Raw genomic sequence first — 26,346 nt, forward strand, 5'->3', positions numbered from 1 at the left:
TGACTTTTTCCCCCTCCCCACTCAAAAGTGGAAGTTGGTATCTGAATTCAGAGTGCCAGTCTTCCCAGGCAGCAATTTGCTCACTAGGGCTTCCTGCTTCTTAGAGATGGTCCAGTCTCTCTTAGGTCACTCTGGGGCCTCCAGGGCCTCCAGGCTCACTTAAGGATCTGCAGAAGGATGGCCCCAGCCTTTCCTTCTCCCTTCCACTTCAGCTCATTCTGCTAATACAGCTCTGGTTAAGAAAAGCCTCAGCCAGAGCCACTGACCACTTCACAGGCCTCAGCCTCTGTGGTATTTGATAGTCTTGACCACCTCTGAATATTCTGTTTTTTCTTGGTATTATCCTCATTTTATTTATGTACTTATTTTTGAGACAGGGTCTTGTTCTGTTGCCCAGGCTGGAGTGCAGTGGTGTGATTTTGCTCACTGCAACCCTCATCTCCAGGGTTCAAGAGATTCTCCTGCCTCAGCCTCCCAAGAGAGCTGGGATTACAGGTGCCTGCCACCACGCCTAATTTGTTTTTTTAGTAGAGATAGGGGTTTCACCATGTTGGCCAGGCTAGTCTCAAGCTCTTGGCCTCAAGTGATCTGCCCTCTGCCCCCTGCTTCTGCCTACCAAAGTGCTGGGATCACAGGTGTGAGCCATCATGCCCAGCCCTATCCCTATTTTATTTGCTGGTTTCTTCTCCCTATCACCTCTGCCTCCCTTTCTTTGATTGGTTATTTTTCTCAGACCCCATTGCAGTCTTTTTTGGGGGGAGAGGGGGTGGTTTCTGATTGTCCCTTAGAATTTGTGTTCCTCGTGGTTCTGTCTCTGTTCTCACTTTCTGGGTGCTCCTAATGTCTCCACGCTGACCAGTCTCATTGTTTTATCCTTAGCCGAGCCATCTCCTCACGTCCATCTGTGTTCTGGTCATCTAACTTTGGATTTGTCAGCTACTCCTAACTCAGCATGTTCACAACTGAACTCATCAGCTATATCCAGACTGGCTTGTCCTGATTTTCCTTGCGAGTGAAACTTAAGCCATCTTTGACAGCTGCCTTTCATCTCTCATCTGTCACATCCTGGTTTTTTTTTTTTTTTTTTTTTTTTTTTTTTTTTTTTTTTTTTGAGAGGGAGTTTCACTCTTTTTACCCAGGCTGGAGTGCAATGGCGCGATCTCGGCTCACCGCAACCTCCGCCTCCTGGGTTCAGGCAATTCTCCTGTCTCAGCCTCCTGAGTAGCTGGGATTACAGGCACGTGCCACCATGCCCAGCTAGTTTTTTGTATTTTTAGTAGAGACGGGGTTTCACCATGTTGACCAGGATGGTCTCGATCTCTCGACCTCGTGATCCACCCGCCTCGGCCTCCCAAAGTGCTGGGATTACAAGCTTGAGCCACCGCGCCCGGCCACATCCTGGTTTTTAAGGAGGTTCTAAATAGCTCTTGAGGGCCAGGCGCCATGGTTTACGCCTATAATCCCAGCACTCTTGGAGGCCGAGGCGGGTGGATCACCTGAGGTCAGGAGTTCGAGACCAGCCTGGCTAACATGGTGAAACCCCGTCTCTACTAAAAATTTTAAAAATTAGCTGGGAATGGTGGTGCATGCCTGTAATTCCAGCTACTCAGGAAGCTGAGGCAGGAGAATGGCTTGAATCGGGGAGGTGGAGGTTGCAGTTAGCCGAGATTGCACCACTGCACTCCAGCCTGGGTGACAAGAGCAAGACTCGGTCTCAAAAATAAAAAATAAACAAATAGCTCTTGAATCTCATTTTTCCATTTCCATTGCCACAGTGGAATCATCACATTTCTCCATTGGTCTCCCTGACCATTTTCTCTAATCCAGATTCCACCCTGCAGCGTGGTTATTCTAAAACACTTACTTTAGGCTGGGCGCTGTGGCTCACGCCTGTAATCCCAGCACTAAGGCAGGCTGAGGCAGCCAGGTTACTTGAGGTCAGGCATTTGAGACTAGCCTGGTCAACAAGGCGAAACTGCCTCAATTAAAATTACAAAAATTAGGCTGGGTGTGGTGGCTCATGCCTATAATCCCAGCACTTTGGGAGGTCGAGGCAGGCAGATCACCTGAGGTTGGGAGATAGAGACCAGCCTGACTAACACGGAGAAACCCCGTCTCTACTAAAAATACAAAAAAATTAGCCCGGCGGGTTGGCACATGGCCTGTAATCCCAGCTACTCGGGAGGGTGAGGCAGGAGAATCGCTTGAACCTGGGAGGTAGAGGTTGCACTGAACTGAGATAGCGCCATTGCACTCCAGCCTGGGCAACAAGAGCAAAACTCTGTCTCAAATAAATAAATAACAAAAATTAGCTGGGCACATACCTGTAGTCCCAACTATTCTGGAGGCAGAGGTGGGAGGATTCCTTGAGCCCAGGTGGTCGAGGCTGCAGTGAGCCATGATTGAGCTCCTGCCCTCCAGCCTGGATGACAGAGTGAGACTCTGTCTCAAAAAACAACTCACTTCCTTTAGTAGTTATCCGTGGTCTCTGAAAGTTCAAAATCTTCCTCTTAGCCTTTGATATCCCTCACAATCTGGTTCTAACCTCACCCTGTGTTCCACCCGTACTTCATGGCATTGGGAACTCCCCAAAAGTTGGGTAGGTCCGTTGAACAAACATTGAACACGGTGACGTGTGACATATTAAGTGCTGAGGCCACAGGCATGACTAAAACAGTATCCTGAGATGAGATTACAACCCAAGCGGGGAGGGAGGAGGGAGAAAACACACACAAAGGGGCAACTGTGGTCAAGTCATGGCAGGGCCCTTATTGGAGAGGTGACTTCATTCATTCCTACTCCCTGTACTGACCAGCTAAATCATCCCAGTGTCAGTTAAAGGTTGGATGGGAAGGAAATGCTTTAATTTTAATTTTAATTAATTTATTTATTTATTTTTGAGACGGAGTTTCGCTCTTGTTACCCAGGCTGGAGTGCAATGGCGCGATCTCGGCTCACCGCAACCTCCGCCTCCTGGGTTCAGGCAATTCTCCTGCCTCAGCCTCCTGACTAGCTGGGATTACAGGCACGCGCCACCATGCCCAGCTAATTTTTGTATTCTTAGTAGAGACGGGGTTTCACCATGTTGACCAGGATGGTCTCGATCTCTCAACCTCGTGATCCCCCCACCTCGGCCTCCCAAAGTGCTGGGATTACAGGCTTGAGCCACCGCGCCCAGCCTAATTTTTATTTTTTGAACTGGAGTCTTGCTCTTTCACTCAGGGTGGCGTGCAGGGGGGTGATCTCGGCTCACTGCAACCTCCACCTCTCGAGTTTAAGCACTTCTCCTGCCTCAATCTCCCGAGTCGCTGGGACTACAGGCATGTGCCACCACGCCTGGCTAATTTTTGTATTTGTATTAGACGAGGGTTCACCTTGTTAGCCAGGATGGTCTTAATCTCCTGACCTCGTGATCCGCTCGCCTCGGCCTCCCAAAGTGCTGGGATTACAGGTGTGAGCCACCGTGTCTGGACAGTTATTTTTAATTTATTTTTGGAGAATGGGGTCTCGCTATATTGCCCAGGCAGGTCTCGAACTCCTGGCTAGGCTCGAGTTATCCTCCCCTGTCTCTGCCTGCTGTTACTTTATTTTGTTTTATTTTTGAGAAGTAGTATCACTCTGTCGCCCAGGCTGGAGGGCAGTGGTGCAATCTCGGCTCACTGCCACCTCCGCCTCCTGGGTTCAAGTGATTCTCCTGTCTCAGCCTCTTGAGTAGCTGGGATTACAGATATGTGCCACCTCGCCTGGCTAATTTTGGTATTTTTAGTAGAGATGGGGTTTCACCATGTTAGCCAGGGTGGTCTCGAACTTCTGACCTCAGGTGATCCACCCGTCTCGGTCTCGCAAAGTGCTGGGATTACAAGCGTGAGCCACAGCGCCTGGCCTGTTATTTTTTTGATAACAGAAAGTTGTTTGCAGATTCCATTAATGTTTTAAAAAAGGCTTTCGTTTCTCTAATTCCCTGCCTCTCCCCTTCAAAAAAAGATATCAAGGCAAAATATCAAAATCCAGGTCGTGAAACTGTAGTGGTCTTTGTCACTCTTCTAAAAGTTCTCTGCCATCCAGCGAGCTAAATTTTTTTTTTTTTTGAGACGGAGTTTCGCTCTTGTTACCCAGGCTGGAGTGCAATGGCGCGATCTCCGCTCACTGCAACCTCCGCCTCCTGGCTCCTGCCTCAGCCTCCTGAGTAGCTGGGATTACAGGCACGTGCCACCATGCCCAGCTAATTTTTGTATTTTTAGTAGAGACGTGGTTTCACCATGTTGACCAGGATGGTCTCGAGCTCTTGACCTCGTGATCCACCTGCCTCGGCCTCCCTAAGTGCTGGGATTACAGGCTTGAGCCACCGCATCCGGCCTGTTTCCTCATCTTTTTAGTCTCTTTTTTTGTGTGTGTGTGGTGGGGGATAGAGTCTTGCTTGGTCACCTGAGCACTCAGTGGCGTGATCTCGGTTCACTTCAACCTCCGCCTCCTGGGTTCAAGTGATTCTCCTGCCTCAGCCTCAGGAGTAGCTGGGACTACAGCTAATTTTTGTATTTTTAGCAGAGATGGGGTTTCGCCGTGTTGCCCGGGCTAGTCTTGAACTCCCAAATGATCCACTTGCTTCAGCTTCCCAAAGTGCTAGGATTATAGGCGTGAGCCACCGCACCCGGCCTTCTGGTCTTTAGTGGCTCTCCACTCCTGCCTAAATTAAGTTCAGGCTTTCATCAGTGTGGGCCCAGCCTACCTTCCAGCTTTTCTACCTCTGCTTTGCTTTATTTAATTATTTTGAGACAGGGTCTTGCTCAAAGATGGTCCCCCAGGCTAGAGTGCACTGGCGGATCATAGCTCACTGCACCCTCTGCCTCCTAGGCTCAAGCAATCCTCCTTCCTCAGTCTCTTGAGTAGCTGGGACTTATGGGCACGTGCCACCATGCCCTGTGTCTGTGTGTGTGTGTTCAAGACAGAGTCCCTCCCTATTGCCCAGGCTGGATTGCAGTGGCGCAAATCTTGGCTCACGTCAACTTCTGCCTCCCAGGTAACTGAGATTATAGGTGTGTACTACCATGTCCAGCTCATTTTTGTATTTTTAGTAGAGATGGGGTTTCACCATGTTGGCCAAGCTGGTCTTGAACTTCTGGCCTCAAGCGATCTGCCCGCCTTGGCCTGTCAAAATCCTGGGGATACAGGTGTAATTTGGCCACCGCAGCTAGCCAAATTTTTGTATTTTTTTGTAGAGATGGGGTCTCACTTTGTTGCCCACGCTGGTCCGCTTCGCTTTATATATGCAACTCAGAAAGCCTTAGCCAGGCAGGCCTTCCGAACTCAGGAAACAGAGACGATCTTGCCTGCTCTTATCTATTAAAATCCTACTCATTCTTTACAGCCTGGTTCAGGCAAGATGGGATAATAATGAAGGCCAGTTTTCGAGTTACCGAGGCTGAGTGCTCGTCAGTAATCAGATTGTAATATCCTTGTATCATGAAGTTACGATACAAAGGAAATAGATAACCTTTTCTTCGTTCTTGGCTCTGTTATTTCCTCTTTCCATCCCGTTAACATTTGTTGAACCAAAATGCTGTGTGTACCCGCACACGTTCTAAAATTCACACAAACTCTAGTTTATGTAAAAATTTATTTGACCAAAATGTAGAAAAGTGATACTATTACATATGATACAGTTGCAAGAATCGAAAGAAAAGTGTGGATTTCATTCAATTGCACAATTTGCTAGTGTATTTCCTGGGTAGTGTGGTGCTGAATAAATAGGAGCGGGATGGTGGGGCGGGGGAGATAGGGGATTCAAATAAGCCAGAAGCAGGGTGACTTTTAGTCGGAATTGTAAACTTTAGTGGGCCCCGACACACTGCTGGGGAATATGGAATGTTCCAGCTCTGAGATGTTAACTGAGAAAACAGAAGTATAACAAAGCCAATGTGTGCAGCCCTGTCTACAAAATCCTCCATTATCCAGTTTAATCAGGAGTTTCTTGGTCTTTTATTAACTTGGTCCCAAAGAAGGAATTCAAGTCCTAGATAAGTAAATCTTCAGTTTGCTATTCCCTGAATTATGGAAGTGAAATTGGGCCAATTTTTAATCTTTGCTGCCAGAGAGGCCCTTTCTGCTAAGAGAAAAAAAAAAAAAAACAGAACTCTTCTGCTCAACTTATTAAATGACTTGTAGTCTTTTGGATATGGCTGACCTAAACTGAACTCCACCATATTCCTGCTGAGTGGATGGGTCATTATTGGAATGAGACATTTGCTCCTCAGAGAACAACTTTATTTTTTCTTGAGATGGAGTCTCACTCTGTTGCCCCGGCTGGAGTGCAGTGCCATGATCTCGGCTCACTGCAACCTCCACTTTCTGGGTTCAAGGGATCCTCCTGCCTGAGTCTCCTGGAGCAGCTGAGACTACAGGCAGGCGCCATCATAATTTTTGTAATTTTAGTAGAGACGGGGTTTCACCATGTTGGCCGGGTTGGTCTTGAACTCCTGACCTCAAGTGATCTGCCCGCCTTGGCCTCCCAAAATGTTGGGATTACAGGCGTGGGCCACCACACCCGGCCGAACAACTTTAGAATGAAGGAAACATGCAGAACATCACATCAAGGATCTATCCAGAAAATATGTGGGTAATTACGACTATTTCCCAAGCATTGTGCGTTGGCTGCTTGAGAGGATGTTTGTTCTGCATGGTGGAGTGTGCAGAAGGGCCAGGATTCTTAGGTTAATCTATCCATGGGTTATGACTTCCTACAATGCCCGCCCCCCACCCACCCCGCCCAGCCCTTTTATGGGCTCTGGATGGAAAATCCCCACCCATGTGATGGTCCCTGTTCTCTCCTATAGTCCGACCAACCTTGACCCAAAAGGTTATGTTCTTCAGCATTTTAAATAGATCCACTAGATATTGGGGTCTTCGTTCTTCAAAGTGTGGGGCTGCCTATTCTCCCAGGAACCAAATGCCTTCCGTCTTAAGAAAGTATGCTTACTAGGAAATACCCTGCCTACCTTAGGAATAAATGCAACTTAAGGAAAAAATAAGAGCGCTGAAAAAGCTGGTGCCATTTGCGGGGGAAAAAAGGAAAGGAATGAGATTTAACTGGTGCTCAAAGCTTCTCCGATACAAAATATTTGGTCACGTATTCATAACTTGCTTGACATATCCAGCAAAGCGAAGATGGCAATACCAAAAGGAACTTCTTACAAGAGAAGAGAAAGACCCGCGGAGCTCCGGAGTTTCTGGTGGAACGAGACGCTTCTGTTTTGATTATATACAGTTAAGTTCATTTAGTGTCTGATCCAGTGTCTGATGTAAGCCCACGTTTTCTTCTTTGGCCTGGGCAAGTTTCTCTGGTGAGGATTAGAGTAGGGGGAAAGATAATTTAATAAGCATATTTGTTAAGTGAAAGAAAAAAAAGATTTCTTTTTTTTTCTTGAGACAGGGTCTCACTCTTGTTGCCCAGGCTGGAGTGCAGTGGCGCGATCTCAACTCACTGCAACCTCTGCCTTCCAGGCTCAAGCAATTCTCCCACCTCAGCCTCCCGAGTAGCTGGTATCACAGGCGCCCGCCACCACTGCCTGGGTAATTTTTGTATTTTTAGTAGAGATACTGTTTCACCATGTTGGCCAGGCTGGTCTTAAACTCCTGACCTCAGGCAATCAGCCCACCTCAACCCCACAAAGTGCTGGAATTACAGGCGTGGGTCACCATGCCCAGCCCTCACCCCCGAAAAAAAGATTTTTTTTTTTTTTTGAGATGGAGTTTCGCTCTTGTTACCCAGGCTGGAGTGCAATGGCTCGATCTCGGCTCACTGCAACCTCCACCTCCTGGGTTCAAGCAATTCTGCTGCCTCAGCCTCCTGAGTAGCTGGGACTACAGGCGTGCGCCACCATGCCCAGCTAATTTTTTATTTTTAGTAGAGACGGGGTTTCACCATGTTGATGGTCTTGATCTCTCGACGTTGTGATCCACCCGCCTCAGCCTCCCAAAGTGCTGGGATTACAGGCGTGAGCCACCACACCTAGCTTTTTTTTTTTAAGACGGGGTTTCACCATGTTGGTCAGGCTGAACTCCCGACCTCAGGTAATCAGCCCGCCTTGGCCTCCAAAGTGCTTGGATTACAGGCGTGAGCCACCGCGCCCAGCCAAAAAAAAAAAAAGATCTATAAACTTCAAACTGCCAGGGTGAAAGTCACAACGAATAAAGTATTTTTTGTTGTTGTTGTCCAGGCTGGAATGCAGTGGTATAATCACAAATCACCACAGCCTTGACCTCCCTAGGCTCAGGTGATCCTCCCACCTCAGCCTGCCAAGTAGCTGGGACTACAGGTGTATGCCACCACATTATAGAGACAGGGTCTTACCACGTTACCCAGGCTGGTCTCGAGCTCCTGGGCTCAAGGAATTCATCTGCTCAGCCTCCCGAAGGGTGGGGATTACAGGGCTATAGCCATCATGCCTGGCCAGTACTTTGTATTTTTAATGACAGCAGAACATCATGGAATATTAGGGACCAAGTACCAAATTTGGGAGTCACAGTTGGGAGACAAAATGCAGGGTGCCCAGTTAAACTGAATTTCAGATAAACCACAAATAATACTTCAGTGTTAGTATATCCCGAATGTGGCATGAGATGTACTTATGATTAAAAAATTATTCATTGCTGGCCGGGCGAGGTGGCTCAAGACTAATCCCAGCACTTTGGGAGGCCGAGGCAGGCGGATCACAAGGTCGAGAGATTGAGACCATCCTGGTCAACAAGGTGAAACCCCGTCTCTACTAAAAATACAAAAAACTAGCTGGGCATGGTGGCGCGTGCCTGTAATCCCAGCTACTCAGGAGGCTGAGGCAGGAGAACTGCCTGAACCCAGGAGGCGGAGGTTGCGGTGAGCTGAGATCGCGCCATTGCACTCCAGCCTGGGTAACAAGAGCGAAACTCCATCTCAAAAAAAAAAAAAAAAAAAAAAAAAAAAAAATTATTCATTGCTTATCTAAAATTCAGATTTAACTTGGTGTCCTCTGTTTTTCCTTGTGAACTCTGATAACCCTAGAGTCAGAATACCTAGACTTAAGCCCCAGTTGTACCACTGAGATCAGCATTTACCCCTCCTACATCTGTTTTCCTCATCTGTCAAGTGGGGGTAACAATTATCAATGTGTGGTGTGGGGTTATGATGAGGAATGAATGAGAAATGCTTCAGAACCTATGACATGCTGCACAAAGATAAGATTTCAGTCCTAGACATTTGTGACTTAATCTAAATTCCCACTCAAGTGCAAGATAATTGGTCTCTGAGCCTTCGATAGGAAAATCTAACCTTATAACCCATCTTTCTTTTGGAGCTTCTGGGAAGGCTGTTTAAATTACAAGTGTAATTGTGTAACTGTCTATGTATCCAGAGGAATGGAGACAAACCCCAGGTAAATGCAATGTGACTGAAATTTAACCCAGACTACAGGCATGTTGTTAAGTGACTGAGCTGATGAAACAATTTAAATTAAAAAAGAAAGACAGAAAAAAAGATGCCATTTAGAGCTATGCGTGACAGAGCACGAGAGAGAACTTAAGTTTGCAATAAGTGATGGCTGATAAGCGGCAAGGCCAAGACTCATTAAAATACTGGGGGAAAGGAAAATTCCTCCTAAAGTATGATATGATCAGCCTGGAAATTTACAGAACGAAAAAACGACTGCAGAAGATGGCAGCCCTATCTCTCTCTCTCTCTCGCTCTCTCTTTATTGGCAGGGTCTCATGTGTTGCCCAGGCTGGAATGCAGTGGCATGATCACAGCTCACTGCAGTCTTGACCTCCCAGGCTCAAGTGATCCTCCCACCTCAGCCTCCGTAGCTGGGATAACGGTGTGCACCACTACACCCAGCTAATTCTTCTATTTTTAGTAGAGATGGGGTTTTGCCACGTTGCGCAAGCTGGTCTCAAGCAATGCACCCGCCTCAGCCTCCCAAATTACAGGTATGCTGGGATTACTGCCATGAATCACTGAGAATCACTTGATGCCAGGAGTTCAAGACCAGCTTGGCCAAAATGGTGAAACCCTGTCTCTACTAAAAATGCAAAAAATTAGCCGGGCGAGGTAGTGGCAGGAGCCTGTAATCCCAACTACTCAGGAGAATCACTTGAACCTGGGAGGTGGAGGTTGCAGTGAGCCAAGATTGCACAAGATTGTGCCACTGCACTCCAACCTGGATGACAGAGCGGGTTACATGTAAAAAAAAAAAAAACGTCAAGTGACTATGACCTGGGAGGAGTGAGCTGGGCCTATCCAGTCTGGGCGAACAGATGTTAACTGAATGCTGCCTGTAGTATGAGCCAGTTTCTCCATTATCTCATTTAATCCTCATAATGACAGAGAACACCTTTATTTTGAGGAAAAGCTAAGCAGCTTGTTCACGTTGGCATGGTTAAAGTGGTAGAGCTACGATTTTAAATCCTGGTCTCTTTATTTTTTATTAATCTTTTTCCTTGCCAGGCGCAGTGGCTCAAGCCTGTAATCCCAGCACTTTGGGAAGCTGAGGCGGGCGGATCATGAGGTCAAGAGATCGAGACCATCCTGGTCAACATGGTGAAACCCCGTCTCTACTAAAAATACAAAACATTAGCTGGGCATGGTGGCGCGTGCCTGTAATCCCAGCTACTCAGGAGGCTGAGGTAGGAGAATTGCCTGAACCCAGGGGGCGGAGGTTGCGGTGAGCCGAGATCGCGCCATTGCACTCCAGCCTGGGTAACAAGAGCGAAACACCATCTCAAAAAAAAAAAAAAAAAAAAAAAAAAAAAAAAACTTTTTCTTTTGAGATGGAGTTTTGCTCTTGTTGCCCAGGTTGGAATGCAATGACACCATCTCGGCTCACTGCAACCTCTGCCTTTCAGTTTCTTTTCTTTTTTTTTTTGAGGCGGAGTTTCGCTCTTGTTACCCAGGCTGGAGTGCAATGGCCCGATCTCGGCTCACCGCAACCTCCGCCTCCTGGGTTCAGGCAATTCTCCTGCCTCAGCCTCCTGAGTAGCTGGGATTACAGGCACGCGCCACCATGCTCAGCTAATTTTTTGTATTTTTAGTAGAGACGGGGTTTCACCATGTTGACCAGGTTGGTCTCAATATCTCGACCTTGTGATCCACCCGCCTCAGCCTCCCAAAGTGCTGGGATTACAGGCTTGAGCCACCGCGCCCGGCTTTCTGCTTTTCAGTTTCAAGCGATTCTCCTGCCTCAGCCTCCCGAGTAGCTGGGATCACAGGTGCCTGCCACCACACCCATCTAATTTTTTGTATTTTTGTAGAGATGGGGTTTCACTATGTTGGCCAGGCTGGTCTCGAGCTCCTGAGCTCACCCGCCTCGGCCTCCCAAAGTGGTGGGATTACAGACGTGAGCCACGAAGCCCAGCCTATTAAAAATTTTTTTAAAAATAAAATATTAGTATTATTTTTTAGAGACAGGGTCTTGCCATGTTGCCCAGGCTGGTCTCAAACTCCTGAGCTCAAGTGATACGTCTGCCTTGGCCTCCCAAAGTGCTGGGATTATACATGTGAGCCACTGCACCGGGCCTTAAACCCTGGTCTCTTTTTTTTTTTTTTTTTTTTGAGACGGAGTTTCACTCTTGTTACCCAGGCTGGAGTGCAATGGTGCGATCTCGGCTCACCACCACCTCCGCCTCCTGGGTTCAGGCAATTCTCCTGCCTCAGCCTCCTGAGTAGCTGGGATTACAGGCACGTGCCACCATGCCCAGCTAATGTTTTGTATTTTTAGTAGAGACGGGGTTTCACCATGTTGACCAGGATGGTCTCGATCTCTTGACCTCGTGATCCACCCGCCTCGACCTCCCAAAGTGCTGGGATTACAGGCTTGAGCCACCGCGCCCGGCCTACCCTGGTCTCTTGACTACAAATCCTTCACTTCATCTTGTCACTTGGATGCTCTGGCATCTATTTTATTAGGTCTGAGACAAAATGACTTTCCCTGAAAGTGTTAACTGCCCTTGAGAATCAGGACAAGGCTCACAGACTATCAACAGATAGTGGAGACCTCCACAGCACTAATCTCTCATTCATTCATTCATTCATTCATTCATTCATTTATACTGTGCAACCCCCTTCAGTGCTCACAGCCCACAGGTAAGGGGCTGGGCAATGGTTCGAGGCTGCCATTTACTCTGGCATGAGACACTATGAGAGGCCCACAGAGAAGGACCCACCATAAATCCATTATCATGCTTTTTTTTTTAACTTTTCATTCATGCTTTAAGGACATTTGAAGTCTCTTTTTTTTTTTTTGAGACAAGAGTCTTGCTCTGTCACCCAGGCTGGAGTGCAATGGTGCGATCTCTGCTCACTGCAACCTCCACCTCCCGGATTCAAGCCATTGATTCTCCCACCTCAGCCACCTGAGTAGCTGGGATTACAGGCGCCCACCACCACAGCGGCTAACTTTTGTATTTTTAGTAGAGACAGGGTCTCACCATGTCGGCCAGGCTGGTCTCAAACTCCTGACCTCAAGTGATCTGCCCGCCTTGGCCTCCCAAAGTGCTGGGATTCCCAAAGTGCTGGGATTATAGGCATGAGCCACCACATCCAGCCACAGCACTAATCTCTGAAATTCCACTTAGGTGCTTAGCTAGGTAGAATGACTGGATAGACAGGCTGCATAGTTACTTGAAAGGGTGGAGTCCAGAAATGCCTGGGAAAACTCCAGGGGCAAATAGACAGATTGCCAAACAAAAACCAGCTTCTATACCAGGCGTCCCCAAATTGCGGCCCCGAGGCCATTTATCCGGCCCCCCGCCGCACTTCAGGGAGGGGCACCTCTTTCATTGGTGGTCAGTGAGAGGAGCACAGTATGTGGCGGCCCTCCAACGGTCTGAGGGACAGTGAACTGGCCCCCTGTGTAAAAAGTTTGGGGACGCCTGGTCTGCACCGTCTATAATCTTTCCAACGGCATGTACATGGCAGTGCGTGAGGGGAATGGTTTTACAAAAGTTCAGGATGCGAGGCAGTCAGGGGCAGGGAGAGGTCCGAGGTGGAAAAGTGCAGGTGGTTTAGGGCAGATGCATTTTGGAGGAATGAATGAATATAGAGAGTAACAGAGACAGAGCTTCCCACCTAGACAAAAAAAATAAAATAAAATAAAAAATCAGAGTCAGAATGGATGACTGAAATTTGTGCATCTAGTTGGAGATTTTCATGGCATTTCCAGGTTCAAGGGGTAGCATGGAAGATGTGGCTTGGGCACCTGAATGTCAATGATAGGTGATAATTTGAGGTGGCAGCGGTGGTGGGGTGCAGGGGAGAACTGGATGGACTATTTGAAATTTGGATTATCTTTGACAAATCCGTGTTTTTGATCATTAAAAAAGCATAGCCTGGGCCGGGCACGGTGGCTCATGCCTGTAATCTCAGCACTTTGGGAAGCAGAAGTGGGTAGATCACTTGAGGCCAGGAGTTTGAGACCAGCCTGGTCAACAACAGCTGTTTCTACTAAAAATACAAAAATTAGCCAGGCATGGTGGTGCGTGACTGTAATCTCAGCTACTTGGGAGGCTGAGACATGAGAATCATTTGAACCCAGTAGGTGAAGGCTGCAGTGAGCCAAGATGGCGCCACTGCACTCCAGCCCGGACAACAGAATGAGACCCTGTCTCAAAAAAAAAAATTTCTCCATAACTCTCATGCAGGAAAAAGTATGACCTTTTTTTTTTTTTCCTTGTATTTTCTGTGGAGATGGGTTTCCCCAGCTTGGTCAGGCTGGTCTCGAACTCACGACCTCAGGTGATCCACCCATCTCGGCCTCCCAAAGTGCTGGGATTACAGGCATGAGCCACTATGGCTGGCAGTATGACCTTTTAATATCCACAGGTCAACCTTACGAGTTATTCTAAAGCAAAGTTCCTGTAAGTCAAATATGAAGGGAGACTGATGTTAGCGTCCCAGGCAACTTTGGAATTTGGGAAAGAATTCTGAATTCATTTCTTCTGAGGTCACAGCACTTTTCACTCCCTTGCCCTGTTCGTGGGAGGCCTGTTCACTCCTTGTACAGTCAGTTTTCTAAGGGCAGGGCGTGGAGGTGAACTTCCTCCCAGGACTGGGAGCTGGATGAGCAGTGAGCAGCCATGGGAAGCCCAGGGTAACACAGAGAGAACACCAGACAAGAAGGAAAAAGATCAACAGGTCACTGCCGCTATTTGAACTCGCAGTTCAAGCCCCATTCAAGGGAAGCCGCATTTTTGACACCAGCTTGCTGGTTTTTCCAAATCCCTGCTGACTCTTAAGCTGCCTAAGCGGTTTATAAGGATGAGTCTCCATTCACAACAATTTCTATTTAAGGAAAAACCGCTGCGGCCAGACGGGGTGGCTGATGCCTATAACTGCAGCACCTTGGGGGAGTGTGGCGGGCAGACTGCCTGAGTCCAGGAGTTCAAGACCAGCCTGGGCAATGTAAATAAGACCTCCCCGCTTCTACAAAAAAGTACAAAAATCAGCCTCGTGTGGTGGTGCGTGCCTGTACAGTCCCAGCAACTTGGGAGGTCGAGATCGGAGGATGACTTGAGCCCTGGAGGTGGAGGTGCACTATGATGGTGCCATTGCACTCCAGCCTGGATGACCAAAAAAGGCCGTGTGTGGTGGCTCTTGCCTGTAACCCCAGCAGTTGGGAAGCCGAGGCAGGCAGATCATGAGGTCAGGAGTTTGAGACCAGCCTGGCCAACATAGTGAAACCCCGTTTTTACTAAAAATACAAAAAAACTAGCTGGGTGTGGTAGCACGTGCCTATAGTTCTAGCTGCCCAGAAGGCTGAGGCAGGAGAATCACTCGAACCGGGGAGGCGGAGGTTGCAGTGGGCCGAGACCACATCACTGCACTCCAGCCTGGGCGGCAGAGCGAGACTCCATCACAAAACCAAACCAAACTGCTGGAATGCAGATGCTGTTAGCTAGCAACGCTATCTGAGAGCACACGCCTAACTTGCTTTTGTTTTCACGTCTTCAGAAAAGCATCCTGTAGGCATAATTGTCTTTTTGTAATGAGCTTTTCATTTGTGAGTGCGAGGCTAACCTCACCCACTTTGTGTTTCAGGCCACGGTCAAGGGCACACAGCTACGGCTCAAAGGCGGCAAGTGGAGAAAATGAGAGTGAGGGACGTGAGGAGGAGGGCCCCCCCGTCTTTTATTTCGGTTATAGAGTCACAGACACATCAGAAGAGGGCTCTGACGTTCAAACCAGAGGAGGCAGGGCACGGGAGCTCCCAGAAGCCCACAGGGGCGTAGGAGGCACCACGTGAGAAGGACAGAGGGCAGCAACCTGGCTGCCTCTCAGAGAGAGGTCATGTCGTTGAGCGCGTGGTCCAGTTCCTCGCTGATAGCTTTGTACTTGAGCTTCTGAGCGTATAACTCATCTAAAGGGTGGAGGTCCCCAGCAAGACAGTTCAGAAGAAGAGGTAGGTAGGTACGGAGGACAGAAGGCAAGGATCAGAATGGAGTGCCACAGATGAACCACAAGAGGGAGAAAAAAAACATGAGCAAACAAAGCACAGACGGAGAGAAAGTTGTGTTCTGTGGGAACAGATGAAGAAAACAAAAGATCTACGGAGTGATTTCTAAGCGGGTTTGAGGTTCTACAGGGGGATTAGCCAGAATGAAGCTTCAAATTGGTGGTGACCAGGAGTGACAGAGCTTCTCCCCCACAGCCCCCACCCCCAGTTGATTTCTGATTTCCAATGACATCATCCTGTCTAAAGATCATACTTTGGAATGGGGCATTTTCCCTTATATGGCAATCTCACTTCCCCCCCAAAAAACACTGGGACCCGCAGTCTGAAGAATGCGTCCTTTCTGTGTGGGATGGGCAGTTTGGAGGATTCTATTTGAACCCCAAGATTCTGGAATTTCTGGGCTATAACATGAAGAACATGAGACCAAATGTTAGGCATTGGAACTCTCCAAGAAATTCTGGGAGATGTGGGCCCCAGACTTGCAAGACTAGAGTCTTTATTGCGGTGCCTACATTTCCCGTAGTTTTGTTTTTCCCACTGTGATAAGCTTTGAGCTCTCTGGGACAAAGCTTCTCCAAAAATGCAAGGCATGTAAAAAAAAAAAAAAAAAAATGCCAGGCATCTATCAGAAATGAGCAAACCAAAGGAAATTGTGAAGACTTTTATTTTTTTTTTTCGATGGAGTCTCACCGTCGCCCAGGCTGGAGTGTAGTGGTCTGATCTCGGCTCACTGCAACCTCCGCCTCCCAGGTTCAAGCGATTCTCCTGCCTCAGCCTCCCGAGTAGCTGGGACTACAGGCACGCACCACCACGCCCGGCTAATTTTTTGCATTTTTGGTAGAGACGGGGTTTCACCATGTTGGCCAGGCTGGTCTCAAACTCCTGACCTCAAGTGATCCACCAGGCTCAGCCTCTCAAAGTGCTGAGATTACAGGCGTGAGCCACCACACCTGGCATGACTTTTTTTTTTTTTTTTTTTTTTTTTGAGACGGAGTTTCGCTCTTGTTACCCAGGCTGGAGTGCAATGGCGCGATCTCGGCTCACCGCAACCTCCGCCTCCTGGGTTCAGGCAATTCTCCTGCCTCAGCCTCCTGAGTAGCTGGAATTACAGGCACGCGCCACCACGCCCAGCTAATTTTGTAGAGACGGGGTTTCACCATGTTGACCAGGATAGTCTCGATCTCTCGACCTCGTGATCCACCCGCCTCGGCCTCCCAAAGTGCTGGGATTACAGGCTTGAGCCACCGCGCCCGGCCCGACTTTTTTTTTTTTTTTTTTTTTTAAACCAGAGAGAGCCATACCTATTTCTCTGTACTTGCTCATGGGACTAACTAAGCAAAGATATTTTACCTCCTGAAAGTAACAACTCAAGTCTGAATTATTTGCATCATCCTATTCCAGTGTTCCAAGACATCCAGATGTGACATCACCACGCACTTTACTTTCCTAAGGCAAACAAGGCCCAACCCAGCTCCTCCACACACATCCCCCAACTGTCCCTGGATGTGTCCGAGAGTGGGAGGCAGGGCAGGGCACACATTATTTAGATGGTCACCTCATACCTTCCAGGTCATCAATGGTCTTCTCCAGTTTTGCCACCGTTCTCTCTGCAAATTCGGCACGGGTCTCAGCCTAGGTAAGAAGAAACGAGTTCCCATCATGGCTTCAAGACCAGCCCCAGGAGAAACCTAAGCTCGCTGGGTGCAAACACACTCACCTCTTTCAGTCTGTCAGACAGAAGTTTAATTTCTTCTTCATATTTGTCTTCCTTTTCAGAATACTGCGGGAGAAAGCAAAATGCTGCGTTAAGAAAAGGAGGGCACTGCCGGGCGCGGTGGCTCACGCCTGGAATCCCAGCACTTTGGGAGGCCGAGGCGGGTGGATCACAAGGTCGAGAGATCGAGACCATCCTTGTCAACATGGTGAAACCCCGTCTCTACTAAAAATACAAAAAATTAGCTGGGCATGGTGGTGCGTGCCTGTAATCCCAGCTACTCAGGAGGCTGAGGCAGGAGAATTGCCTGAACCCAGGAGGCGGAGGTTGCGGGGAGCCGCGATCGTGCCATTGCACTCCAGCCTGGGCAACAAGAGCAAAACTCTGTCTCAAAAAAAAAAAAAAAAGAAAAAAAAAAGAAAAGGAGGGCACGGCCGGGTGCAGTGGCTCACACCTGGAATCCCAGCACTTTGGGAAACCGAGGTGGATTGATTACAAGGTCACGAGTTCGAGACCAGCTTGGCCAACATGGTGAAACCCCATCTCTACTAAAAATACAAAAAATTTGCCGAGCATGGTGGTGGATGCTTGTAATCCCAGCTACTCGGGAGGCTAAGGCAGGAGAATTGCTTAAACCCAGGAGGTAGAGATTGCAGTGAGCCCAGATTGCACCAATGCACTCCAGCCTGGGCGACAGAGCAAGATTCCATCTCAAAAAACAAAAGAAGTAGGCAGAGTAGAGGCAAGCACCTTTCCCCAGCAGAAGAAATACGTGTGAAATGCGGAGAATGTGGGGGCATGTCCTCTAGGATGGTATTGATCACAAGGCCTGAACTGATAACTTGAGATAAAAGTATGCTGAAGAAAGGCAGATAACTGGAAATACAGTCCTCTGTATTTCCAACCCCGTTCCTCACCACCTTCCCCAGGGGGACAGGCACTCCCTGATCATAATCTCTGGACTCTTGAGTCCCAGGCCCCATCCATGAATGCGTCCCTTAGCATGGAATGTTCCCCTCCTCATGACGACTTATATGAAATTATACTTTTCTTTTTTTTTTTTTTTTTTTTTGAGACGGAGTTTCGCTCTCGTTACCCAGGCTGGAGTGCAATGGCGCGATCTCGGCTCACCGCAACCTCCGCCTCCTGGGTTCAGGCAATTCTCCTGCCTCAGCCTCCTGAGTAGCTCGGATTACAGGCAAGCGCCACCATGCCCAGCTAATTTTTTGTATTTTTAGTAGAGACGGGGTTTCACCATGTTGACCAGGATGGTCTCGATCTCTTGACCTCGTGATCCACCCGCCTCGGCCTCCCAAAGTGCTGGGATTACAGGCTTGAGCCACCGCGCCCGGCCTACTTGTCTTTTTTTTTTTAATCAGACAGAGACTTGCTGTGTCGCCCAGGATGGCGTGCAGTGGTACAATCTCAGCTCACCGCGACTTGCAACTTTCACCTCCCAGGCTCAAGTGATTCCTCTGACTTGCCTCCCAAGTAGCTGGGACTACAGGCACCAACCACTATGCTCTGCTAATTTTTGTATTTTTAGTAGAGACAGGGTTTCGCCGTGATGGCCAGGCTGGTCTCAAACTCCTGACCTCAGGTGGTCTGCCTGCCTGGGCCTCCCAATAATAACTAACACTTACTATTTGCTGCTTGCCATGGTCCAGACATAGTCAATGGCATCACAGCCAGGTATCTGTAATCCCATTTTACAGGGGAGGAAAGGGTCGCAGAAAGGTGAAGTTATTTTGCTTAGGATCACATGGCTATTACGTAATCAAGTCATGACTGAAGCCTGACTCTGGAATGCAGTGGGACAATCTCGGCTCACTGCAACCTCCACCCTCCAAGTGATCCTCTCACATCAGCTTCCCAAGTAGCTGGAATCACGGGCGTGTGCCACTATGCCCAGCTAATTTTTTTATTTTTAGTCGAGACGGGGTCTCGCCAGATTGCCCAGGCTGGTGTGGAACTTCTGAGCTCAAACGATCCTCCCGCCTTGGCTTCTTAAAGTGCTGGGATTACAGGCACGAGCCCCCTCGCTGGGCCTACAGCTCCTTTAAATGTCGCCTCCTTAGTGACACCTTTCACAATCTACCAAGGTCCCTCTACTGTATTCCCAAAGCTCTCTGTGACTTTGTCAATCCCTTCCACTAGACTCGACTCCAAGCTCTTCAAGAGCAGATGCCAGGCCGGGGGCGGTGGCTCATGCCTGTAATCCCAGCGCTTTGGAGGCCGAGGTGGATGGATCACTTGTGGTCAGGAGTTTGAGACCAGCCTGGCTAAATGGTGAAGCCCCATTTCTACTAAAAATACAAAAATTAGCTGGGCATGGTGGTGGGCATCCGTAGGAGGCTGAGGCAGGAGAACTGTTTAGGCCCAGGAGATGGAGGTTGCAGTGAGTTGAGATTGTGCCATTGCACTCCAGCTTGGACAGAGCAAGTGTCCAAATAAAAAGAGCAGATGCCATATCACTGGTGTCACATCTCACCTAATGCCCTGGCCCAGGGCAGTGTTTGACGCACACACACCAACTGAATTCATTCCTTACACATCCTAGTATCAGATATTGCCAGGGCTGGCACATAAGGGAAACCAATGCAGGGGGATCACTTGAGGCCAGGAGTTGGAGATCAGCCTGGGCAACATGGTGAAACACCGTCTCTATTAAAACAAACACACACACACACAATACAGACATAGCCAGGCACAAGGCTAGTACTAGGGACACAGCTCTGAACAAGACGACATGGTCCCTGTCCTTACAAATACAATCTAGCAAGGAAAGCATGCAATTAACTGAGTAATTATAATACATGTAAGAAATCATAATGCCAGGAAAAGTAGTAGACAGGGCTACATAGCAGAGAAATGCCTCACCTAGAGGAGAAATCAGAAAAGGCCCCTCAGAAGAAGTGATGTTTAAGCAGAAGCTTAAAGGACGAATAGGAGACCAGGCACAGCGGCCCACACCTGTAATCCTGGCACTTTTGGGAAGCTGAGGTGCGAGGATCACTTGAGCCCAGGAGTTTAAGACCAGCCTGGGCAACACAGTGAGACTGCACTCTGCAAAAAAACACAAAACAGTTTAGGAGTAGTGGCGCATGCCTGCAAGTCTTAGCTACCCAGGAAGCTGAGATGGCAGGATTATTCAAGCCCAGGCGTTTGGGGCCTGCAGTGAGCTATAATCACGCCACTGCACTCCAGCTTGGGCAGCAGAGTGAGATCTCATCTCTAGGCTGGGCGTGATGGCTCATGCCTGTAACCCCAGCACTTTGGGAGGCTGAGGTGGACAGATCACTTGAGATTAGGAGTTCAAGACCAGCCTGGCTGACATGATGAAATGTCTCTACAAAAATTATAAAAATTAGCCAGGCACGATGGCTCACACCTGCGATCCCAGCTACTCGGGAGGCCAAGATGGGAGAATCACTATAACCTGGGAGGAGGCTGCTGTGGTCCAAGATGGCACCACTGCACTCCAGCCTGGGTTACAGAGTGAGACTCTGTCTCAAAAAAAAAAAAAAAAAAAAGGGGTGAATTGGGAGTTTATCAAGCAAAAAGGGAAAGCCACACCCAGCTGGGTGAAGAGCAGGTGGTGGCTGAGGTGGGAGGGTCACTGGAGCCTGGGAGTTCAAGACTGCAATGAACTATGATCGTGCCATTGAATTCCAGCTGGGCGACAGAGTGAGACTGTCTCAAAAAAAAAAGGTGCGGTGTGGAGGTGATGGGAGAACAAAACAGGTCTGTGAAACTGCAAAAGCAGGAGCAAGAACGAGGAAGAGAAGAGGCTGTGGGATTCAGTGAGGTTCGGCCAGGGAAGTGTGTCCTTTGTTCCTGACTTAGTTGCCATGTAGTGACTGCTTTGGGTGCTGTTTCAACCTAAAAAGCCCAATTCCGCCTCTGATCGTTGTTGCACCTTTGAGATGGTATTTCTGGAGGAACCAGGCAACCAGGTGAGAGGGAGCCTCTGTATTTATACGACGACTATGCTCAGATCTCCCTAAAAGGAGCCTCGTGTTCTTTTGTTTGTTTGTTTGTTTTTAAGAGAGTCTTGCTTGCTTGCCCAGGCTGGAGTGCAATGGCATGATATCGGCTCACTGCAACGTTCGCCTCCCGGGTTCAAGCGATCCTCCTGCCTCAGCCTCAAGGAGCTGGGATTACAGGCTCCTGCCACCATGCCTGGCTAATTTTTGTATTTTTAGTAGACACAGAGTTTCATTATGTTGGTCAGGCTGGTCTAGAACTCCTGACCTTGTGATCCACCCACCTTGGCCTCCCAAAGTACTAGGATTGCAGGCGTGAGCCACCACACCCGGCCACCTCATGTTCCATCTCTATACTCCTGAGATGGAGATCAGAGACGGTGCTCAGACCCCATGGAAGAGGACACCCAAGAGTGATGAGAAATCCAGCTCTTTCTGTAGGGGAAAAAGCCTGGCTGCCAGGCACCAATGCTACCGTTAAATAAAGGTCAGATTCCCCATACCCTGACATGTTCCCCCATCCCTCGGGAGAAGAGAAGAGTCAAGTCAGGCAAGCCCCCCTCCAGCTCCAGCCAACCACCAACCTTTTCAGATGCAGCCTCCAGCGACTTCAGATTGTTAGTAACATTCTTGAGTTCTTCTTCCAGGTCACCACATTTTCTGCACAAAGACAAAGGATTTTTGTGTCTTATCTTCCCTTACAGCTGGGCAATAGCAATCGACCCTAAGATAAATTTTCAAAACGAGAAACCTACACAGCCCCAGGGGGGGCCCCAGAAGGAATGTGGAGGAAAAATGTTAATGGATTTTTCTGCAGTGCACTGCTATGAGCTTATCAAAGCCCTACCATACCAGGCAGAGGCGAGGCCGGCCCCAGGAGTCTTTGGAGGGCTTGGAAAGCACTCCTGGTCTTCTGCCAAGGGTGAGGCAACACCAACCTGTGAAATCTATGATTGATGAGCCTGACTCCGGAAGGTGTATGAATGGGATTGAGGGCAGGAGACAGGCGGACAGCAATGAAGAGTTTGCATGGGACACGCCAGGAAGGAAGCCCGGAGTGGATTTGTGAAACCAGATCTCTGTCCACACTCCAGGATGCTCTGTGGGGCTGAATTCCTCGCCCGAGGCCAAGAGGGCAGGTGTTTTGTTTTCCAGTGCTCTCAGTGCTCGTGGGATTCCTGTTAAGCTTCTCACCTTCCCCCCAGGAATGTGCCTCGGCCAAACACTGACAGGAGGAGCAAGGCGCTTACATACGGATGGGGGCTCCTGCCCTCTGAAGCAGGTCAGGGTTGTGTTAAGATGGCACAGCCCCCTGAGATAGCCTCTCTGGGAAAATGGGCTTCCCAGCTGCCTCCTGTCTCACTCCTATTTCCCCATATCTTTGCGGGAAGGGTCAAGACGTAGGCGGCACTTCCCGCGGCAGTAAGAACAGTCACCACCTCTCTTTGTCACGGAAACCAAGAGAAAGGATGAGAGGATGAGCCATGAGCTCCCGACGCCCGTCCACTTGAGCAGAGGCCCCGGTCAGAGCCAATTCCCAGCACAGCCAGCTCCCGCCCACTCCACCCCGGGAGCTGAGCCAGCCTCGCTCAGTCCTGTTGTGCCACTCACAGTTCAGACACCTCCGCACGCTCCTCTGCCCTCTCCAGCTCACCCTCCAGGATGACCAGCTTCCGAGCTACCTGCAGAGACAGAAAGGCCCAACTGAGCCCAATCCCCACCAGCTGTGCCCTCTCCCACCCACTGCAGGGAGCCCCCACGGATGCCCCACCCAGACCCCTAGATCAGCTGCAACATGGGGTTTTCTGCTGGTTCTATTTTTTAAATTTTTTTGAGACAGAGTCTCTCTCTCTCTCTCACCCAGGCTGGAGTGCAGTGGTGCAATCCTGACTCACTGCAATTTCCACCTCCTGGGTTCAAGTGAGTCTCCTGTCTCAGCCTCCCGAGTAGCTGGGATTATCGGCACGCACCACCACGCCTGGCTAATTTTTGTCTTTTTTGTAGAGACGGGGTTTCTCTATGTTGGCCAGGCTGGTCATGAACTCCTGACCTCAGGTGATCTGCCCTCCCAAAGTGCTGGAATTATAGACCTGAGCCACCACTCCTGGCCTTTAAAAATTGTTTTGACACAGGGTCTTGCTCTGTCTCCAAGGCTGGAGTGCAGCGGTGCGGTCAGAGCTCACTGCAGCCTTGACTTCCCAGGCTGAAGCGATCTTCCTGCTTCAGCCTCCCAAGTAGCTGGGACTACAGGTGCATGCCACCATGTCCAGCTAATTATTATTATTTTATTTTATAGAAATGGGGTCTCACTATGTTTCCCAGGCCTCAGGCGATCCTCCCACCTGGGTCACCCTTAGTGCTGGGGTTATAGGTCTGAGCCACCGAGCCTGGCCTTTTGCTGGTGCTTCAACTCAAATAGCCATCCCGGGGCCTGGAGGAAATCCTGATTCTCTTCCTCAGGCCCGAGGAGGGAGGCAGTCAAGAGGCGCGAGGGAAGAGCCGAGCCGAGCCACCGAGGCAGGCAAAGGAGGGGCTGAGCCTGCACGGTCTGAAAAATCCACGGCTTGGGACCACAATCCTCCATTTCTGCCCAACTGTGCCAAAACGCCCAGCTAGGGACGCAAGTGAGCCGATCCGTTTTCCCATTACGTTACACAAGCGTCCGCGGGACTTTTTTTGGCATCGTGGGAAACAGTTTCCTAGCCAAGCGGCTGTCTCTGGACAAACATATGTGCGCGCAGGAGGACAGCTGACCTAACCAAGAGCTTCCTTTGGTGGCCGCGGCGTCCCTGCTATCTCGGCAGATGCATTTCCTCCCGCTTCCTGCTGCCGCGCCATCTGCCAGCCTCACTCACCTCCTCGTATTTGCGGTCGGCCTCTTCCGCGATGTGCTTGGCCTCTTTGAGCTGCATCTCCTGAATCTCCATCTTCTCCTCATCCTTCATGGCCCGGTTTTCGATCACCTTCATTCCTCTGCAAGGAGCAACCAGGGGCGCTTTCACTCACACCCTTCCTCCACCCACCTCTATCTTTTTTTTTTTTTTTTTGAGACAGTATTGCTCTGTTGCCAGGCGCCAGGATAGAGGGCAGTGGCGTGATCTTGGCTCACTGCAACCTCCACCTCCCAGGTTCAAACAATTCTCCGGCCTCAGCCTCCCGAGTAGCTGGGACTACAGGCGTGCGCCACCACGGCCAGCTAATTTTTGTATTTTTTTTAGTAGAGACAGGGTTTCACCATGTTGGCCAGGATGGTCTCGATCTCTTGACCTCGTGATCCACCCGCCTCGGCCTCCCAAAATGCTGGGATTACAGGCGTGAGCCACCGCGCCCGGCCTCATCTATCTTTTTTTTTGAGACGGCAGTGGCGCAATCTTCGCACACTACAACTTCCACCTCCAGGGTTCAAGCAGTTCTCCTGTTTCAACCTCTTCGGTACCTGGGATTACAGGCACCTGCCACCACGTCCGGGTAATTTTTATTTTATTTTCATTTTTTAAAATTTATTTATTGATTGATTGATTGATTGAGATGGAGTTTCACTCTTGCTGCCCAGGCTGGAGTGCAGTGGTGTGATCTTGGTTCACTACAACCTCTGCCTATTTAAAAAAAAAAATTTTTTTTTCAGAGATGGGGTCTCACTATGCTGTTCAGGCTGGTTGCACACTCCTGGGTTCAAGTGATCCTACCACCTTGGCCTTTCAAAGCGTTGGAATTACAGGCATGAGACACCACCCCGGCCCCATCTCTCATCTAAACGTGTCTCTGAATCTACTGAGCACTGTGACACACTGCAAAGGTGAAACTCTGCAAACACATTCCCTTCATTTTTTTTTTTTTTTTTTTTTTGAGATAGAGTCTCGCTCTGTCACCCAGGCTGGAGTGCAATAGCGTGATGGCACACTGCAACCTCCGCCTCCAGGTTTAAGCGGTACTCCTGTCTCAGCCTCTGAGGAGCTGGGACTATGTAGGTGTGCACCACCACGCCTGGCTTTTATAGTTTTAACAGAGATGAGGGTTCGCTATGTTGGCCAGGCTGGCCTCAAACTCCTGACCTACAGGTGTGAGCACGGTGCCCAGCATCCCTTCCTCTTTACTGACTACCAGCCACTGTTCTAAGTGCCGTCACTTTCACAACAGCCCTATGGTGCAGGTACATTATCCATATTTTACAGATGAAGAAACTAAGGCCTAGAGAAAGGTTAAGTAACTTGCTTAAGGTTATAGCACTGGTAAGTGGTAGAGCTGCGGCTTAGACCTCAGCAGTCTGATTTGAGTCTATGTTCCCTTTCTATTTACTTATTTATTTATTTTTCTGAGACAGGGTCTTGCTCTATTGCCCAGGCTGGAGTGCAGTCGTGTGATCTTGGCTCACTGCAACCTCTGCCTTCTGGGTTCAAGCAATTCTCCTGCCTCAGCCTCCTGAATAGGTGGAATTACATGTGTGAGCCACCACACCCGGCTAATTTTTTTGTATTTTTAGTAGAGATGGGGTTTCACCATGTCAGTCAGGCTGGTTTCGAACTCCTGGCATCAGCTGATCCACCTGCCACAGCCTCCCAAAGTGCTGGGATTACAGACGTGAGCCACCGTGCCCAGCTCTTTTATTTTGAGAGATGGTGTCTTACTCTGTTGCCCGGGCTGGAGTGCCGTGGTGCCTGGAGAGCTCATGGCAGCCTTGACCTCCCAGGCTCAAGCCATCCTGTTGCCTCAGCCTCCTGAGTAGCTGGGACTATAGGTGTGTGCCACCACACCTGGCTAAATTTAAAAAAAAATGGTGTGTGTGGAGGTGGGGGTCTTGCTATGTTGCTGAGGTGGGAGGATCGCTCTCACCAAGGAGTTCAAGGCTGCAGTGAGCCGTGACTGCACCACTGCACTCCAGCCTGGGTGACAGAGCAAGATGTGTACTTTTTTTTTTTTTTTCTTGAGACAGGGTCTCACTCTGTTGCCCAGGCTGGAGTGTAGCAGTGCAATCATGGCTCACTGCAGCCTTGACTTCCTGGGCTCAGGTGATGCTCCCACCTCAGCCCTTTGAGTGGATGGGACTACCAGCATGTGCTACCATGCGTGGCTAACCTTTAATATTTTTTTTGTAGAGATGGGGTCTCCTTGTGTTGCCCAGGCTGGTCTCAAGCGATCTGCCCACCTCCCAAGGGATTACAGGCATAAGCCACCG

At 49.3% G+C, this 26,346-nt stretch overlaps 1 protein-coding gene and 1 non-coding gene across 5 annotated transcripts in view; both read right to left on the reverse strand.

Annotated features, from left to right (window-relative positions):
• Positions 1 to 5,595: 5,595 nt before the first annotated feature.
• The window catches only part of TPM4 (tropomyosin 4), a 39,603-nt gene continuing 18,852 nt past the window's right edge, over positions 5,596 to 26,346 (reverse strand). For 2 of the 4 annotated variants that reach the window (XM_039465987.2, XM_039465988.2), the window contains 6 exons: positions 24,029 to 24,146; positions 22,785 to 22,855; positions 21,758 to 21,833; positions 17,191 to 17,253; positions 17,036 to 17,105; positions 5,596 to 7,334 (listed from right to left, as the gene is read on the reverse strand). In XM_039465987.2, the coding sequence (XP_039321921.1) occupies positions 7,252 to 7,334; positions 17,036 to 17,105; positions 17,191 to 17,253; positions 21,758 to 21,833; positions 22,785 to 22,855; positions 24,029 to 24,146 (481 nt within the window). In that variant the 3' untranslated portion in view covers positions 5,596 to 7,251. Of the gene's footprint in view, positions 7,335 to 15,120; positions 15,378 to 17,035; positions 17,106 to 17,190; positions 17,254 to 21,757; positions 21,834 to 22,784; positions 22,856 to 24,028; positions 24,147 to 26,346 lie in introns of those variants that run through there. The other 2 variants (XM_039465989.2, XM_039465990.2) reach the window with 1 other exon arrangement.
• On the reverse strand, positions 12,071 to 12,205 carry LOC120362889 (small nucleolar RNA SNORA42/SNORA80 family). The gene has a single exon (XR_005578681.1). It is a non-coding gene; the product is annotated as a small nucleolar RNA SNORA42/SNORA80 family (small nucleolar RNA).

The sequence above is a fragment of the Saimiri boliviensis genome, chromosome 14 (assembly GCF_048565385.1).
Source record: "Saimiri boliviensis isolate mSaiBol1 chromosome 14, mSaiBol1.pri, whole genome shotgun sequence".
NCBI classification, from domain to species: Eukaryota; Metazoa; Chordata; class Mammalia; order Primates; family Cebidae; genus Saimiri; species Saimiri boliviensis.